This window comes from Erythranthe guttata, chromosome 14, assembly GCF_056151865.1.
Source record: "Erythranthe guttata isolate IM_541 chromosome 14, IM_541, whole genome shotgun sequence".
Classification (NCBI taxonomy): domain Eukaryota; kingdom Viridiplantae; phylum Streptophyta; class Magnoliopsida; order Lamiales; family Phrymaceae; genus Erythranthe; species Erythranthe guttata.
Genome location: NC_142546.1, coordinates 24,320,688 through 24,337,620, shown reverse-complemented (window position 1 = coordinate 24,337,620; position 16,933 = coordinate 24,320,688). Strand labels below are relative to the sequence as shown.

General features: G+C 35.7%; 3 protein-coding genes across 4 annotated transcripts; 1 reads left to right on the top strand and 2 right to left on the bottom strand.

Annotated features, from left to right (window-relative positions):
* Positions 1-4,569: 4,569 nt before the first annotated feature.
* LOC105973133 (Phosphoglycerate mutase family protein) lies at positions 4,570-7,583 on the top strand. Of its 2 annotated transcripts, none has more exons than XM_012998153.2 (9): positions 4,570-4,926; positions 5,424-5,698; positions 5,776-5,999; positions 6,236-6,354; positions 6,450-6,606; positions 6,678-6,779; positions 6,884-7,003; positions 7,112-7,164; positions 7,254-7,583. In XM_012998153.2, exons 2-8 carry the CDS (start codon positions 5,425-5,427, stop codon positions 7,157-7,159), a joined length of 1,044 nt encoding a protein of 347 aa, XP_012853607.2. In that variant the 5' UTR covers positions 4,570-4,926; position 5,424; the 3' UTR covers positions 7,160-7,164; positions 7,254-7,583. The 2 variants fall into 2 exon arrangements, with proteins under 2 accessions (XP_012853607.2, XP_088670257.1); XM_088814131.1 differs by having other exon boundaries at positions 4,788-5,026.
* Positions 7,584-7,692: 109 nt separating this feature from the next.
* On the bottom strand, positions 7,693-10,695 carry LOC105973134 (Sec14p-like phosphatidylinositol transfer family protein). Its single transcript, XM_012998154.2, has 6 exons — positions 9,989-10,695; positions 9,123-9,255; positions 8,858-9,034; positions 8,674-8,772; positions 8,364-8,606; positions 7,693-8,222 (listed from the first exon to the last, which is right to left on the bottom strand). The coding sequence occupies exons 2-6, from the start codon at positions 9,195-9,197 to the stop codon at positions 7,860-7,862; spliced, it is 957 nt and encodes a 318-aa protein (XP_012853608.2). The 5' UTR covers positions 9,198-9,255; positions 9,989-10,695; the 3' UTR covers positions 7,693-7,859.
* A 246-nt stretch (positions 10,696-10,941) lies between these two features.
* Positions 10,942-14,520, bottom strand: LOC105973129 (putative beta-D-xylosidase 7). Its single transcript, XM_088814124.1, has 6 exons — positions 13,896-14,520; positions 13,487-13,789; positions 13,228-13,397; positions 13,029-13,126; positions 11,670-12,443; positions 10,942-11,579 (listed from the first exon to the last, which is right to left on the bottom strand). The coding sequence occupies exons 1-6, from the start codon at positions 14,319-14,321 to the stop codon at positions 10,996-10,998; spliced, it is 2,355 nt and encodes a 784-aa protein (XP_088670250.1). The 5' UTR covers positions 14,322-14,520; the 3' UTR covers positions 10,942-10,995.
* Positions 14,521-16,933: the final 2,413 nt, after the last annotated feature.

Sequence of the window (16,933 nt, the reverse complement as noted above, 5' to 3'; positions counted from 1 at the left end):
TTCTTCTTTCTTTCTTCTTCTAATTCTTCTTCTTTTACTCTCTTTTTTCTTCTTCTTCTTCTTGTTCTTGTATTTTTTTTCTTCTTCTTTCTTCTTCTCTTTGTGCATCTCCTTGTTCTTGTATTTTTTTTTATCTTCTTTCTTCATCTTCTCTTTTCTTCTATTTTTTTTTTTTCTCATCTTCTTCTTTTTTCTTCTTCTTTGATTTTATTTTTTTCTCATCTTCTTCTTTTTTCTTCTTCTTTGATTTTTTTTTTCTTTTTTCTTCATCTTCTTCTTTTTTCTTCATCTTCTTCTTTTTTCTTCTTCTTTCTTTTCTTCTTCTGGGGTATCGCGTGCGCGATTTTACCCCCTTTTTTTTTTTTTTTGGTTGATATTCACCCCTTGGGGATGTTATATTTTTTGAGTAGAGAGATTATCCTCGTTCCTTGAGATGAGATGTGCACCCCCTTGGGGATGTTCTATTTTTTTGAGTAGGGAGATTATCCTCGTTCCTTGAGATGGGATGTGTACCCCCTTGGGGATGTTCTATTTTTTGAGTAGGGAGATTATCCTCGTTCTTTGAGATGGGATGCGTACCCCCTTGGGGATGTTCTATTTTTTGAGTAGGGAGATTATACTCGTCTCTTGAGATGTGATGTGAACCCACTTAGGGTTGAAAGGTAAGGGTGATGCCCAACCTTAGGATGGGGATAACTGCCCACTGTAGGATGAGGCGCTCGAGACCTATGGTCTGAGGTGGATGCGCATGGTTGTGCCATTGGTTCGCGCGTGCGCGTCAGACCATTACCATTTTTTCTGTTTTTGAAGTAGGGACGTGAAACACTTGATGGGATGTGAAACCCCTTGGGGTTGAAAGGTAAGTGGATGTACCACCCTTGAGATGAGATGCCCAACTTTAGGATGGGATAGCCCCCCATTTAGGATGAGGCGATCACGAACCACTGGGGTGAGATGCCCAACCTTGGCGATATATGGTGCCACTGATTCAGTGGCAGCACAAGTTGAATCTTCCGTGATCATACGCTGAAGGTCTTCTTCGGTTATCTGAACCGTTCGAGAAGTAAGTAGAAATTGATCGAGGACCCAGTGGGGCCTCACGAGGAGGAGCGTTGGCTCCTACTATGACGATGTATGGTGCCACTGCTTCAGTGGTAGCACAAGTTGAAGCTTCCGCGATTATACGCTGAAGGTCTTCTTCGGTTATCTGAACCGTTCGAGAAGTAAGTAGAAATTGATCGAGGACCCAGTGGGGCCTCACGAGGAGGAGCGTTGGCTCCTACTATGACGATGTATGGTGCCACTGCTTCAGTGGTAGCACAAGTTGAAGCTTCCGCGATTATACGCTGAAGGTCCTTATCGGTTATCTGAGCTGTTAGAGGAGCAAGTAGAAGTTGACTTTGTTGAAGGTTCGGCGATCATATGCTGAAGGTCTTCTTCGGTTATCTGAACCGTTCGAGGGGGGCGGAAGTAGACCCCCCAGAGAGTCGATGACCCATGGCGAATGAAATGTTTTGGGGGCACTATGAACCCCCAGGGAGTCGATAACCCTTGGCGAACGAAATATTTTGGGGGCAGATGTAAGCCCCCAGGGAGTCGATAACCCTTGGCGAGCGAAATATTTTGGGGGCAGATGTAAGCCCCCAGGGAGTCGATAACCCTTGGCGAGCGAAATGTTTTGGGGGCAGATGTGAGCCTCCAGGGAGTCGATAACCCTTGGCGAGCGAAATGTTTTGGGGGCAGATGTGAGCCCCCAGGGAGTCGATAACCCTTTCTAGTGTTGAAGGGCCTCCTCGGTTATTTGAACCATTCGAGGAGCAGGGAGTGGTGGATCGGTGAGTGGTTGGTCCCCAAGGGGGATCACCTGAACCTCGCGAGGCGGATCCATGGGATGTGGAGGAGGTGGCAAGCCAGAGCCTCCACGAGGTGGGATGTCGTTTGCTGTGTCATTCTCTCTCCGAGCAGACGCCTCAGGAGGATCTTGTTGGCTACGTGATCTGGTTTGCATCGTTCCCACAGACGGCGCCAAAATGATGATGCTAAAATGTAGATCACCTGGGGTAATGTAGAAAATGTATTGGGAGAGCAAAGCGGATCAGTAGCTTGACAACTTGATGATCCTGAGGTACCTGCGAGATGAACACACGTGAACTACGCCGGGGGTTGATCCGGCGGAAACCCCTCCGACGCTCAAGTCAGACGTGCTGATCATAGAAATAGTCCAGAGAATACGTATTGTAGTATTGCTCAGTTAATAGGACGTACCTTAATAAAATGAGTAAAACCTCTATTTATATGTCATTTATTGGGTTGGGTTTGCTTTGTTGGGCCCAAGCCTTACTTGAAGGTGTTTGGGCCTCGGTGATATTAGTCTTCGATATTGGGCTCGTAGCCCAGTAGGTAAAGAAATTGTAGGCCCATTGGGTTGGCCCAATTAGACTTATGACTATTTCTTTTGGATTTTTTTTATTTTTTTATATATTTCACAATATTTTACCTACATATATTTATGAATTAATACATTGCAATTATAGAATAAGTAAAACTTATAGGAAAGATGGATTTTTGTAGCTATAGGGCGTTATGTTAATTTACCCAACTTTAGGTTCTAGAATTTAAGATATTAGAAAATGTGAGTAATAAATGTTGTCCCCCTTTTTTTGACTGCTGAATTATGGTAATCTAATCAAAGCAGTTCGTTAATTGTTTCGTAGATGTATTTATGGGCCCGTGTAATAAAGCCCATATATCTCAAATAACTTAATTTTTTCTTCCTTATATTTTGGTAGCCCATGAAATAAATGGGCCTAAAAGCACTCCAAAAGCCCACACTAATCTTGATCTTTCTGTCAAAGCCCATCCATCCAAAACTCCTACAAATAAAATAATAAATAAATAAGTGAAATGCTTTTTACGATTTGAAAATTGCTATTTACCGTTCATAACAAAAAATCGATTTGTATGGTTTTTTTTTCTCGCAAAAACATGGTAGAACGCCCAAGATGGGCGCCCATGGCGTGTATGAACGCCCGATTTGGGCGTTCGTACACGCCCTGGGCGCCCGTCCCGGGCGTTCAATTAAGGTGACGCCCGTCTTGGGCGTTCAATTAGTGTTTTGAACTGTAAATAGTAATTTTCAAATCGTAAAAAGCAAGTCCCATAAATAATGCAGTAATTAATCCCACGTGTAAAACGTGTGGAAATTGGAAACATACTGACAGCTAGGTTTTGGTCCAATAAGAAGTCCAAGACAAACAGCTGCTGTCATATTTATGCTGAGAATGGTCGTTGGGTACACAAATTAAAGGCAAAAGTACAATCAAAACCAAACCCATAAGAAGAGTTAGGTTAGGTGGTGTTGAAATTTAAAACACCAATTTATTTTCGTAATCCATTTTTGATTTTACTATAATTCTGCAAAAACTAACTAAATAAATAAATGTATTGAAAGAAAAATAGAATGAAATGTCTATTGGCTTGTATTCTTTTGGACGTCTTTGTATTTTATCTTCTAGTGTATATATATACATTAATTATTGTTTGAGAAAAGAGCTCAAGAAAGTGATAGATTATTAAATATATAATTTTATTATTATTAATTTTTTTTTTGTAAAGACTCGTATATGTTTATTTACTTATTGATGCAAGTCAATTGGCTCTTCTCGTTTACCAAGTGTTCATAAATAGTTTAATAGTAACCTAATCCTGAATCAGAAGATCAAATTGAAAGATTAAATTAAATATCCGAATTATTACGTTAAATAATTTTATCATATAATTAAATAACTAAATCATATGTCTTTTTTATATGTATATAAGAAATTCTTGATGTACTTTTACACGAGCGTGACGTCATTATATTTTTCTGATATATAATATATATAAAAAAATATTCATAACCACCTAAAAACAAATTCTCACCCACCTACCAAAGGCCAAATTTACGAAATAAAATAAATAAACAATAATTTAAAAAAAAAAAAAAAAAAACGCACAACACACACCAGTGTTCTAAAATAGAGTAAAGTCAGAGACGCCAACGTTTTTATGCTGTCCGTTTGAATCACCAAATCGCCAACTGAAACAAAAGGGCCAATTTTATTTATTTTATTTTAGGATAAATTACAAATACCCTCAGGTATGGTCAATTTACAAAAAAATCTCTCTTGTTTGGATAATTACATATACCCCTCAATTATATTTTTTTCTTACACCTCCACCCTTATGAAGTCAAATTCAACATAATCATCTAGATTTCGTGGAATGCGCACTAGTTTGTACTTGTTTTGAGTAAAAATACAGTTTCTAATGCACCACAATCTGATATATACAAGCCAAAAAACACATATTATGATCATCTTGCTTCAAAAAATGGAGAGTTCGAATGTGATAAAACGGGTACAAAAGTTATAATATTTCATATAATTTCGAAAATTCCACTAAATTTAAGGAGTTGAGAGGGTGGTTGTAATTATCCAAACAATAGGGGGTTTTTCGTAATTTGACCATACATCAGGGGTGGTTGTAATTTACCTATTTTATTTTAATTTATTTTTAATTATTGGATTTGCCCTTTCTTCACCAACCCGTCTCGATTTATTTCACAACTTGTACACTAAAGTACAACCCACAACAGCAGGAGACAAACAAGAAACAAAACCCCGCCCCTTTCTTCTTCAATCACCATCGCCGTTTTTTTCTTGATCTTTCCGTCAGATTCTTCGACCAGCATATAAATTAAATTTACAATGCCCTTTATTAATACTGCTGTTGCATTGTATTTTGATGCTGTCTGAAACTTAACGCAGCCCCCCATCTTTTTTTTCTCCGTCACCTTTCCTTGAAATAAACTCTTCCCTCGGTTTTGTCGAACACTCGTTTTGATCCTTGATATTATTTGGGCGTTTCTTTTGCCTTTATATAAATGTAAGATCTTTATCCCTGTTTCTTTTATACAAGGTTCTTGATTTTTTTTTAACCGCTGAATAAGGTTCTTGAATTATTTTTTAAACCGCGCGTTCTTTGTGTAAGTTTGATTTTTGTATTTATTTTCATGTGGGCATTTCGTAATTATGTTTTTTTCTGTTGCGCATGATCTGCAATTTTGGTTTTTTTTTCTTCCCGATTTTGGATTGTAGATTTGGGCAAGTTTACTTGTGGATTGTAGATTTGGGCATGTTTACTTGTGGATTGTAGATTTTGGATTGTAAATTTGGCTCTATTTCGGGTGATGATAACTTACGTAGTTCTTCTTGAAATGGAATGAATTGGGCGATTTTCGTAGTCTTGATCTCTTGTCCTGATTTATGTTGTAGTATGCAAAAAACTTCGATATATGATAGTATAGTCATATTATACATATTTATTACTGTGTTTGTGCAAGTATAAATAATAAACTTATAATGTACCTCGTTTCACTACAGAATGGCTGCAACTGCATTTCATCAAGCTGTCGGTACACTTCAATCTCGTGGGCAATTAAGTAATTCCGCCCTCAACCAAGAGAACGGAATCGCTTCATTTTGGTCGATTTCAAAGGGCTTCAAGCTCGATTATGCTCTATTAAGAATGGAGAGTTATTGCTCTAAAAAGAGAAGTTTCAGTGCCATTAAACTATCAGCTTCGTCTCAAACTACAGTCTTCGACCCCGTTTCTTCCCCTTCAAACGGCTCAGCTAGTGACTCCAAAAAGAAATCAAGTAATTGCTTCATCAATAGACCGATTGATTGGCCTTCTTTTCGATATAATGTTTTAATATTCGGATTTTTTTTACAGGCGAGGCTGCGTTGATTTTGATCAGGCACGGTGAGTCTATGTGGAACGAGAAGAATCTTTTCACAGGTTGTGTGGATGTGCCTCTAACCGAGAAGGGAGTCGAAGAAGCTATTGAAGCTGGCAAAAGAATTAGTAACATACCTGTAGATATGATTTTTACTTCTGCTTTGATTCGTGCTCAAATGACTGCTATGCTTGCCATGACTGAACACCGTCGCAAGAAGGTATATAAAAAAAATGCGAGGATTTTTTTTTTTAATTTTTTACTATATTGTAAGAATTATATTGCATCTCTGAATCTGAACTGCCATGTGATTGGGTCATTGTAAAGATTGGATCTTTTTATAAAGATTCAACCTTTTTTAGATTGGAAATGTGGCATTTGCTTTATATTCTCAATGTTTGTAGAAAATATTTTACGGGTTTTGGCTGAAGTAAACAAATTCATATATATCTATAGGTTCCGATTATTGTGCACGACGAGAGTGAGCAAGCGAAAGCATGGAGCCAAATTTTCAGCGAAGAAACGAAAAAGCAGTGCATTCCGGTTGTGACAGCTTGGCAACTTAACGAAAGAATGTGCGTATTATTAGGCAATCTTACGCCACTTATTTTGAAGTTAGCATTACATACGTGATATGATTCGTAACGTGTAGTTAGTTACTTTTGTGTAGGTATGGAGAATTACAGGGTCTTAATAAGCAAGAAACAGCAGATAGATACGGGAAAGAACAAGTTCATGAGTGGCGACGCAGTTACGATATACCTCCACCGAACGGCGAAAGCTTGGAAATGTGTGCTGAGAGAGCCGTTGCATACTTTACGGAATTTGTAAGGATTATTACAAGTTTCTTTCGGTTGTACGTTTGCTTGTTTAAGGTACTAACTATTTGGTGAAACAGATTGAGCCGCAGCTTCTGTCTGGGAAAAACGTAATGATTGCAGCACATGGAAACTCGTTGAGGTCCATTATTATGTATCTCGACAAGCTGACTTCTCAAGAGGTGGAATTTCGAACCCAGTGAATTTATGTTAAAAGAAAAAAAGAGTCTTTCTTTATAATTTTGAACTATAATAAGAACGGTGTATTTTTCGATTTATTTATCAGGTTATTAGTTTGGAACTATCGACTGGGATACCGATGCTTTACATTTTCAAAGAAGGGAGCTTTATTCGTCGAGGTAGTCCTGTGGCACCAACTGAAGCTGGTGTTTATGCTTACACTAAGGTATGCTCTTTCGGGTTTTTTTTTTTTTAATTTAATTCTGGTCTTATTTATTTTATTAGTGGATTTTTGATTGTTGTTCGTCGTCTTCTTGATATGCTGAAAATGTAGGGGTTGGCTCAGTACAGGCAAAACTTAGACGAGATGGTTCAATCTTAATGGAGGTATACGATTAAATTTATGGTTAAAACCCATCTTTACCCTCTATCAAAAGCGCATTCTCAGGATTTACGTCTTTTTTTTTTTTCTGCAGCTTTATCTCTTCTACGAAATTTCTACATAACGATTCAGAAAATCGAGAGAAGCTTTCTGCATGGGGTAGAGAGAGATGCATTGTCCCAAATCCATCTTTTTTTGCTTTTTTTTTAAAATTAAGATTTAGTGTTTGAAGTATTTTGCGATAGACTATGATGTTGAACTCCGAAAGAAACTTGTAAAACGACTCCCGACAAATGATGTTCTCGTATAAATATAGTTTGTAATTTTCCAAGTGTTTTGGTGTATTGCTGTAATAATGGTGCTGGTGCTCCATGTGCATGTATGTATGTATAATGTCTAATAATGCAAAATACCGTATTCAATATGTCGTAGCTCAATTGTCATTCTACACATTATATAACTTATAACTTGGGGAAAAAATTCACACGTGCCTTTGTTACTGCAAAGAACACACCAGTATCGATAACGATCAATTCATCGGCAGAGTAAAAACTCAATTATTAACTCTTCTCAAATGGTTCCAGCTAATTAAAAATACATTTAATATTAAGCATACAATAGACAGAAATTTCACAATGAAACAATTCATTATTTCGAAATTCATAAAAGAAAAGAAGAAAAAAACATTTTTTTCAAGAAGTTAGTTTTTGACAGACAGAGACTCGACAGATGACGTGGCATCGTCATCTTGTTGTTCTTCTTCGTTCTCCTCAGCCCTCTTTGCTTGTTCATCTGAATCCGCATCTGAGTTCGATTTTTCTAAAGGCAGTGGCGATTCAGTAATATAACCGTTTTTCCAAAATTGTGGGGTCTTTTTATCGTCCTCTCTCATTCTCTCAGCGTACTTTTCGATATCAAAATCGGCAATGTCTTTTCCGCCAAATGCAGATTCCACAAATTCCATGTCGAACAATTCTGACATCATCTTGGTTGTGTTGACATCATCCGAGTAAGCGAATTTCACTTTGTTGGCCGTTTTAGCCTCTAGAAACGGCCTTGCTAACTGTAATAAAATAAAATTAATAAATAAGATGGAAAACAAATATACGATGGAGAGATTGATATACATATATATATATATATATATATATATATATATATATATATATATATATATATATATATATATATATATATATAGTACCATATAAAACGGTTCGAATATTTTAGGTGGATTGTACAGGATTGCAATGCCTAGCCTCTCTGGATAATGCTCTTGCAGCACATGAGCCGTTTCTCGTGTTACTTTAATTGATATATGCGACAAATTGAAACCGTGGAAATCGATCAACCACACCATTTGCTCTTGGCTTTCTGGCAGATTTAAAATTGCATTCTCCATGCAATAAACCAAATACTTAATTTGCCCTTTTATCGACTTCGAGTTCTGCACATGTTAAGCAAAATTAGTAATAATAATAATAAAAAAAAAAGTTAATAAGTTAATAAATTACCTGGCAGCTAGGTCGCATGACGAGAACAGGCCTTCCGTATTTATCTTTGTAATTGGATCTATAAATCTTTCCCGTTTCTGCTTCCATTGCAATATCGTCCTACATTATAATAATCGAGCATGTAATAAATCGAATTAGGTTTATTATATTATTATGATGGAAATAAAAGTGGAATTAGAATTACCCAACGTATTTCATCAGGCTTGTAGTCCGTTCTCCATTTCAGAGTTGCATTAAGCATTTTAACAGCCTTTTTGACGTGCCAGTTTCGTGCTCTCAAGTACCGTGCAATCGATGCATCGGTACAATACACTGCCAATTTTCCAGATTGCGGCCCGATTAACTTTCTCACCTCATTAATCTGCAATATTAATCATAGTTAGTTAGTTAGTTAGTGTGTGTGAAAATGGTTGACTAGAAAATGAAGATATACATATATATACATATACCATTTCCTGCTGTAATTCTTGAGGCAACGAATTTTCGGAGCCATCGAAATTGGATTTGTTCGGCCCGGTACTCATAAGTCCTACTACTAATTATGTTTTGCTTTAAGTGATTTTGATACGAGCAATGAGGACTCTGTTATATCAACCAGAAAAATGTATAAGAAATTAACAAATGATTAAATGTCATTGATTGACAGTCAAATAATTAGTAATCAAGAAACGAAAAAACGCAACTTTTTAAGTAGCTAGACCACATAATCCACTAAAGTAATTGATTCTTAGGTAACATAGGATCCAGAAAAAAGAGACCATATACTACAAAATGTGTAGAGTATGCAAATTGTCAAGATGCATTTACGGAGATTAGATATAATCGATCTCGACTTATAATGCTCGATATCTTTTAAAGATAAATATCAAATTTTTAGCAACCAAAGATTGGGAAATTGGGTTTGTTTTCAAATTTCAAGATAATTTAACCATCCCTTTCCCATTTAATCCAATCTTCAGCCCAAAATGCAAATTGGATTACAAAATTATATTAATAATTACCGAAATCACCAGCTTTCTGCCTTATTACATCCTCAGTAAAAATAAAAATAAAAATTAAAAATTAAAAAAAATCCTAGAGAATGAACATTCAGACATCCTCAAAATCAGTTCCCAAGTTTAAGTTAGTTATAGTCATGCATAATGAAGAAAAAACAAAACCCATTACATAGAAAATTTAAAGCAGCATAATGAAATGATTAAACATTTCAAGATTTTTTAGACCCACCACCACCAACCACCAACCACCAACCACCACCACCACCGCCACCACCACCACCGACAACCAAGAAAGAAGAGGAAGAAGAAGAAGTTACCTGATTAAGAAGGTTGCCTTGGTTTAAACAATGAATTTAAGTGGGTTTTGAGGATGCTTTAACAATCTCTACCCAGAAAATGCAAAATGTAACAGAGATTAATTAAGGTCAACCATCAAATAGGGCTGCCTTCACATAAAAAAAGAAAGAAAAAAAAGCTGAGAAGAGAGCTGCCAGTCAGCCATTGTTTTTGTCTTTTTGACGAATTTTATACATTTATTATTATATTTATTAAACAACATGATCAGTCCACGTGGAAAACTCTGCAAATTAAGACCACATTTCAATTGATTTCCCTAATTTAGACAAAGATATTTCTTTTATTACTATTTCTTTTTAAATTGTTGCAAAGTAGAGGGAACAGTATTTACAAGACAAGTAATACTCAACCAGCAAATGATGAATAAGCCTGCTGGGGAAAGTGTTGGCAAGGAAATATATTTTACACATCAAGTTTTTTTGGACTATTAAGGGGCAGATTGGGTATATTCTTTTACAACCACAGAACACAGCTACTTCAATATTGGTATGTAAATAAATAAAATAAATATAATCAAAACACATTTATTTAGCAAAACTATAAATATATAACAGTATATTCGATATGCAATAAGTATCATTAAGAATCAAGAAGCCAACAAGGGAATATTACAACTAAAATGAAACAAAACAAAAAGACAGCAAGAAAGCACACAAAACACACAGTCACACACACACACACACACACAAACCGACACTTATTATGTCATGAGTCATGACTGAAGTTAAAACACTTAACTTCGAGACGACGTCGTTTTGCTAAGCTTAAATCACCACCACACAGGGAGTCACATGTTTCCATCCCCTTGTCATAATTTCCTTCCCAAAGTTGTTCATCAAGCAATGTGAGTGAAATCTTGAATTCTTAAATTCATCAAAGTCAGTGAAAATAATAAATTAAACAAGAATTGAACTTATCATAATCAAGCTGCATATATTGATATTTCATTCATCCCAATTAGTTGTTATTACAACTGTTTTTGTAGTTTCACATCAATAGGGTACTCTACATTCCCCACAGCTAAGTACACAGTACCCTCTTCAATTACCATAACACCATCTTGATCAGCATAGCTGAAATGCTCACATGGATTGACAACAAATTCGATTTCCTTAATTTTCCGAGGACTTAATTTCACACTCTTGAATCGAACTAATCGTTTACTCGGATTCGAATTTCCACCTTTCTCGGGTCTTGCAAACAACAACACCGGGTGGGTCCCACTCATTTCTCCATGATTCTCGACTCTCACTAATGCTGAAAATATCATGCTGTCACAAGATTTTGTTCCTAGTTCCGAAACCGATATGTAATTAACGGAATCTGATTTTTTTGCCCCGTTTAGAAAGAGCTTGTTCCGACTAACTGAGACGAACTCGTAAGAGTACTTTGTGTAGCTTAGTCCGTAACCGAATTCGAAAACTTTCGGACCATTATAGAATCTATAAGTTCGCCCTGGATATCCTGTCGATGGATCGGCTCGCATTCTCATGTCTGTCATGGGTACTTTAGCAAAACCCTTTGGATACCATGTAACTGGCAATCTACCACCTGAGTGGATCGTAAATTAAATAAATTTAATCAAGATTTGATATATATAATGGAAATGATAATGAAAGCATGGAATGAACTAATCATCACCTGGATTATGGTCACCGAACAAAGTTTGTGCCACGGCAATTCCTCCAGCTTCCCCTGGATAACCGGCCCACAAAATGCTTCCGATTTTCGGGTTGTCTTTGGCGAAAGAGACATCTACAGGGCCCCCACAAAGCAGCACCAATACAACGGGACTCTTTGCTGACCTGGCGATGCTTGTAATAAGATCTTCTTGATTTCCAGGTAGACCCAAGTCCAGCCTGTCATGTTTCTCACGTTCAATCGTTTGATCCAATCCCATGACTAATACAACATAGTCTGCCTGTTTTGCTATTTCCACCGCTTCGTCAATCGAAGCTGAAGTGCAGTTGACAAAGTTGCAGCCCTGATGATACTTTGTGGTGGCGTTTGTGTAATATTTTTCGATTGCTTGGAGGATTGTGATGTTTCGGCAAGGTGGGCCTTCGTAGTTTCCGAGAAATGTTTGTGAAGTATTTGCATTAGGGCCTATTATAGCTAGTGAATTGGTTTTGGCTTTTGAGAATGGGAGAAGTGTGGGGTCGTTTTTCAGAAGGACTATGCCCGATTTTGCAGCTTCGAGGGCTAAATCGAGGTGGTTTTTGCTGCAGATTACTTGGGTTGGATTGATGTCTCCGTATTCCAGTTTTGTCGGATCTCCATTGAAGAGTCCCAATCTCATTCTGATGGAGAAAAGGTTAACAATGGCTCTGTCTATGTCATGTTGTAAGTCTTTTTTCTTTGCAACAGCTGATTTCGTGTACTTGGCCAAGTAGCTACCGCAATTCACATCCATGCCTGTAGAAGTATTTGTTTTGTAATAAAAATAATTTTAGTGAAACGACGATCATGAATCGTCGTATTTCACAAATCGGTGAGTGGCATGATCATCAGTAGCACTACCGTGTATATGAGTAGCATGAGTGAAGAATAAAAATTGCCACATGACTCAAGGTTATACTTTGGGGTTATTGAGTATTTAAGTAATCAGTAGTTGCCAACAGTGACAATTAAGAAAATAATTATGAGAATAAATTTTAAAAAAATATTACGAGGGTGCACACGAAGTGGCGAAGAGGGCGTGTGCATGATCAACAAAATAGAGCACTCATTTCAAGAGAAGCATGCTTATATGTAGGGACAAAATAAAAGGAATTATCACAATTATTATAACTTGTGTATGTAAGAACCTAAATAATGGTCCTAGTTCTTACTTCTAGCATGCAGCATGTCTGCATAAAGTATTAATCTAGCATATCCCTTATGGACTTTGTATTAGATTCTTAGCGGGAATTGGGCAAGATTATTGGATTTATTCAAACTTATTGTCCTAAAATGTCGTGCTAACGACCTGTTAATGGAGAAAATTAATTAATTACGTACCAGCTTGAAGAACATCAGCAACTGCATCTTCCGGCTCTTTGGCATATCCTTGCTGGTCATGTATTATCGCAACCGCATCACAATCTGAAGCAATGTACCTATATTAATTGGAAAAAGGAAAACCAGTGTGAGCTCATAGAATCGTGACCGGATTCAGGGCAATGTACCTCTTTTTTTTTATATATATATATTTATTTACCCTTGAAAACCCCATTGTTGGCGAGCAGTTTCAGTCAAGAGTTGTTTATCTGCACAGCTCGGAACACCGTTTACGAGATTATAAGCACACATTATGCCACTCGCCTTCCCTTCTTCCACACAAGCCCTGAATGGTGGCTGGTACGTGTCCGCCAAATCTTGCTTGCTTACCTAAAAAACATTATATAATTATATATTGCATCAAATATATCTAAGCACATTCTAATTGTAACTAATGAGTAATGACAGTATGACAGTACTTTGGCATCGAAAATGTAACGAGTGACGCCATTCCAATTGTCCAAATCATGAGCAGTGAAGTGTTTGCAACATGCAGAAACTTTTAGCTGGCCATTCTTGAGCTGCCCACCTTTGAAACTATCTCCTTGAATTCCTCTAACGTAGGCGACTGCGTATTTTCCGGCGACCAAAGGGTCTTCTCCGGAAGTTTCTTGGCCTCTCCCCCATCGAGGGTCCCGGAATATATTTATATTTGGTGCCCAAAATGTCATCCCCTTCCCTTGTCCTGCATTGAACACTGCACGTGCCTCTTCTCCAATTGCCTATAACATAGAATTATACTTGTTGAAGTTCATTCAGTCAATATTGCAAACACTTGGTGTGCATATCTATGAATTGAATGTGCCTTGGTCGATAAACTGATCGTACCTGAGCGACGCGATACCAGAGATGGGAATCGAATGAAGCGGCGGTGAGGATGATTTGAGGGAACATGGTGGCGGAGGTGACGGTGCCGTTGAACCTGACGCCTCTACCGTGCCGGGAAACGCCATGCAGAGCCTCCGACCACCACTCGTAGGCGGAGATGTTGAGGCGGGGGACGGCGGCCGCCGTGTTGACTAGCTGCTGGACTTTCTCGTCGAGCGTGAGGCGGGAGACGAGGTCGCTGGCTCTGGTGGTGATGGGGAGACGAGTGTTGCAGAACGGGAGCGAGCTCGTTGAAGGGTTTGACGCGTCGCATGAAAACGGCGGGCCGTTGTTAACATCGGATTCTGCTGGTAGAAACAGTACTGTAATTGATACTGACAGGAGGAGTAGGGTGGCTGATTGGAGAAGATGAAGATGGATTCTCATTTTTTCTGTAACGGGATTTAATTCCCGTTTGAAGAAAATATAAGCACTTTATTAATTATGGGAGCAATTTATATTATAGGAAAATCCAGAAATTCTGATTGATGATTATGCTTTAATTACGGATGACTGTGATATTGTTGCATTTTAATTTAATCTAGACCAGGTGACGTAAGCAGCTCTGTAATATTAATAATGCCTTTATTCATTTTTGGGCTTTTAACTTATAAGCAGGCCTGTAAGCTTATTGGGCTTTTAACTTATAAGGAGGCCTGTAAGGTTATTGGGCTTTTATACCTTTCAGCCCAATTTAATATAAAATTATTGAATATTTCATTTATTCCTCGATCCATCTAGGCTCTAGCTATGTATAAACTAAATTATCATTTACTTAATTCATACATTTAAAAAAAAAATTAAATTATTAATTCTGAAAAAAATGAGTTTTATTGGAACAATTTTCAGCAACTTGGAGATATATATATAAGAAAAAAAAAATTCCAAAATGAACATTGGGTCGATAAATATCTAGTGAAATTATTGTCGTGGAAGGTATGTCCATGTCAATTACGAAGACGCTAAAATAAAATAATAATAAAAATAATATAATAATAATAGAAGAAAAGGAATGGGGAGAATAATTTTCAATGTTTAATTAACAAAATAAAGGATTTTCCATCTAATATTAAATTTAGTGTGGAAAATAATTGATTTCCAAATAGAAAATAGATGGTATACCTAATTAGTAAGAAGTATGCGAAATTTAATATCTTAGTTGTCTTTAAGGAGTGGGTCATATTATGGGAGAGTTGTCACTGAAAATGATGTCTCAAAATTACACATTAGACTTTAGAGAAATTAAAAAAAAGTATTTAAATTCTTTTCTTTCTTATTTATTTATTTTTATTTTCCAATTAAAGGGACCATTCAATAATGTTGCTGTGCTACATTTTTGTTCGACAATCCAATGTAGTGATCAACTTATCATTCATCAAATTGTTCCCCTTTTTCGTGTCATAGTGCGCGCCTAATTGATCGATCGATTATTTCTCGCTCAAGCTTTTTTCTTCTCAAAATATCACAAATAATAAATTAAAATTATCAAGAAGGAAAATGGACAGATATTTCATGATAATTTTGGGACCGTCGATTTATCATGTACATAAAATACAACTTAGCACTCAATTTCTGGACATATGTGTTTTTGCTTTCACTGTTATGCATTGATAACAGCTATAAAAAAATAGAATAAAACAATTATTTAGTGTTATCTATATACGTTAAGATAATAATAAATAATAAGAAAGATAAAAGGATGGGACATTTATTATTATTACTAGTTCTTCACCCGTGCGTTGCACGGATGTCAGTTTTAAAATGAGAAAAATAATAATATGTAAACGACTATCTCTTTATAACAATAGCAATTCAAGTAAACAAAATGGAAGAAAATAAAAAAAAAACCATAAACTTTATCTCTTATTTCAGAATTTTAACATATGAGATTAAATTAAATATTCTAAAGAAGAAAACGTGAAGCGCGCAAACACGATATGAAGATTAAGTGAAATCATTTAAAATATATGGTATAACTCTAGTTCGAGGAATGCAACCTACTACACAATGTCAATATTTTGCAAAATAACTAAATTAACAACAAACATGGTAGGAGAGAAGTAACAAAATAGATATTCAAATAACCTGTAAGTTTATAACTAATGACGTTTAATTAGTGATGCAAATTGCTCAAACAACAATACAACTTATAAATATTGCAAAAGAGATAAGATGTATACGTCCTTATTGATACCAATGCTGATATCAATACCGATACCAATATGGATACCAATACTGATACCAATATTGATATTAATATTGATACTAATACTTATACTAATTAATATCAATACTAATACTGATACTAATCAATATCGATACACATACTAATACTAATACTAATACTAATAATAATACTAATACCAATACCAATACTGATACCAATACCAATACTAATACTAATACTAATATTAATACTAATATTAATACTAATATTAATCCTAATACTATTGCTATAACACTAATACTAATTCTAACACTAATACTAATACTTATACTAATACTAATACTAATACTAATACTAATACTAATACTAATACTAATACTAATATTAACACTAATACTAATACTAATACGAATATCAATACTAATGCGAATACTAATACTAATACTAATACTAATATTAATACTGATACTAATATTAATACTAATACTAATACTAATACAAATACTAATACCAATACCAATACCAATACCAATACCAATACTAATACTAATACTAATACTAATACTAATACTAATACTAATACTAATACTAATACTAATACTAATACTAATATCGATAGTAATATCGATACTAATACTCATACTAATACAAATATTAATACTAATACTGATACTAATAATAGTTATATTGATACTAATACTAATACTGTTACTAATACTAATACTAATACTAATACTAATACTAATACTAATACTAATACTAATACTGATACTAATACTAATACTAATACTAATACTAATACTAATACTAATACTAATACTAATACTGATAC

Coding starts and splice junctions, on each gene's coding strand:
- LOC105973134 (XM_012998154.2), bottom strand. CDS start 9,197: ATGAGTACCGGGCCGAACAAATCCAATTTCGATGGCTCCGAAAATTCG. Junction 9,035..9,122: donor AAGAATTACAGCAGGAAATG/GTATATGTATAT, acceptor TTAATATTGCAG/ATTAATGAGGTGAGAAAGTT. Junction 8,773..8,857: donor AGCCTGATGAAATACGTTGG/GTAATTCTAATT, acceptor ATTATAATGTAG/GACGATATTGCAATGGAAGC.
- LOC105973133 (XM_012998153.2), top strand. CDS start 5,425: ATGGCTGCAACTGCATTTCATCAAGCTGTCGGTACACTTCAATCTCGT. Junction 6,355..6,449: donor TGGCAACTTAACGAAAGAAT/GTGCGTATTATT, acceptor ACTTTTGTGTAG/GTATGGAGAATTACAGGGTC. Junction 6,607..6,677: donor TTGCATACTTTACGGAATTT/GTAAGGATTATT, acceptor TTGGTGAAACAG/ATTGAGCCGCAGCTTCTGTC.
- LOC105973129 (XM_088814124.1), bottom strand. CDS start 14,321: ATGAGAATCCATCTTCATCTTCTCCAATCAGCCACCCTACTCCTCCTG. Junction 13,127..13,227: donor CAACAATGGGGTTTTCAAGG/GTAAATAAATAT, acceptor CAATTAATATAG/GTACATTGCTTCAGATTGTG. Junction 12,444..13,028: donor TGCTGATGTTCTTCAAGCTG/GTACGTAATTAA, acceptor ATACTTCTACAG/GCATGGATGTGAATTGCGGT.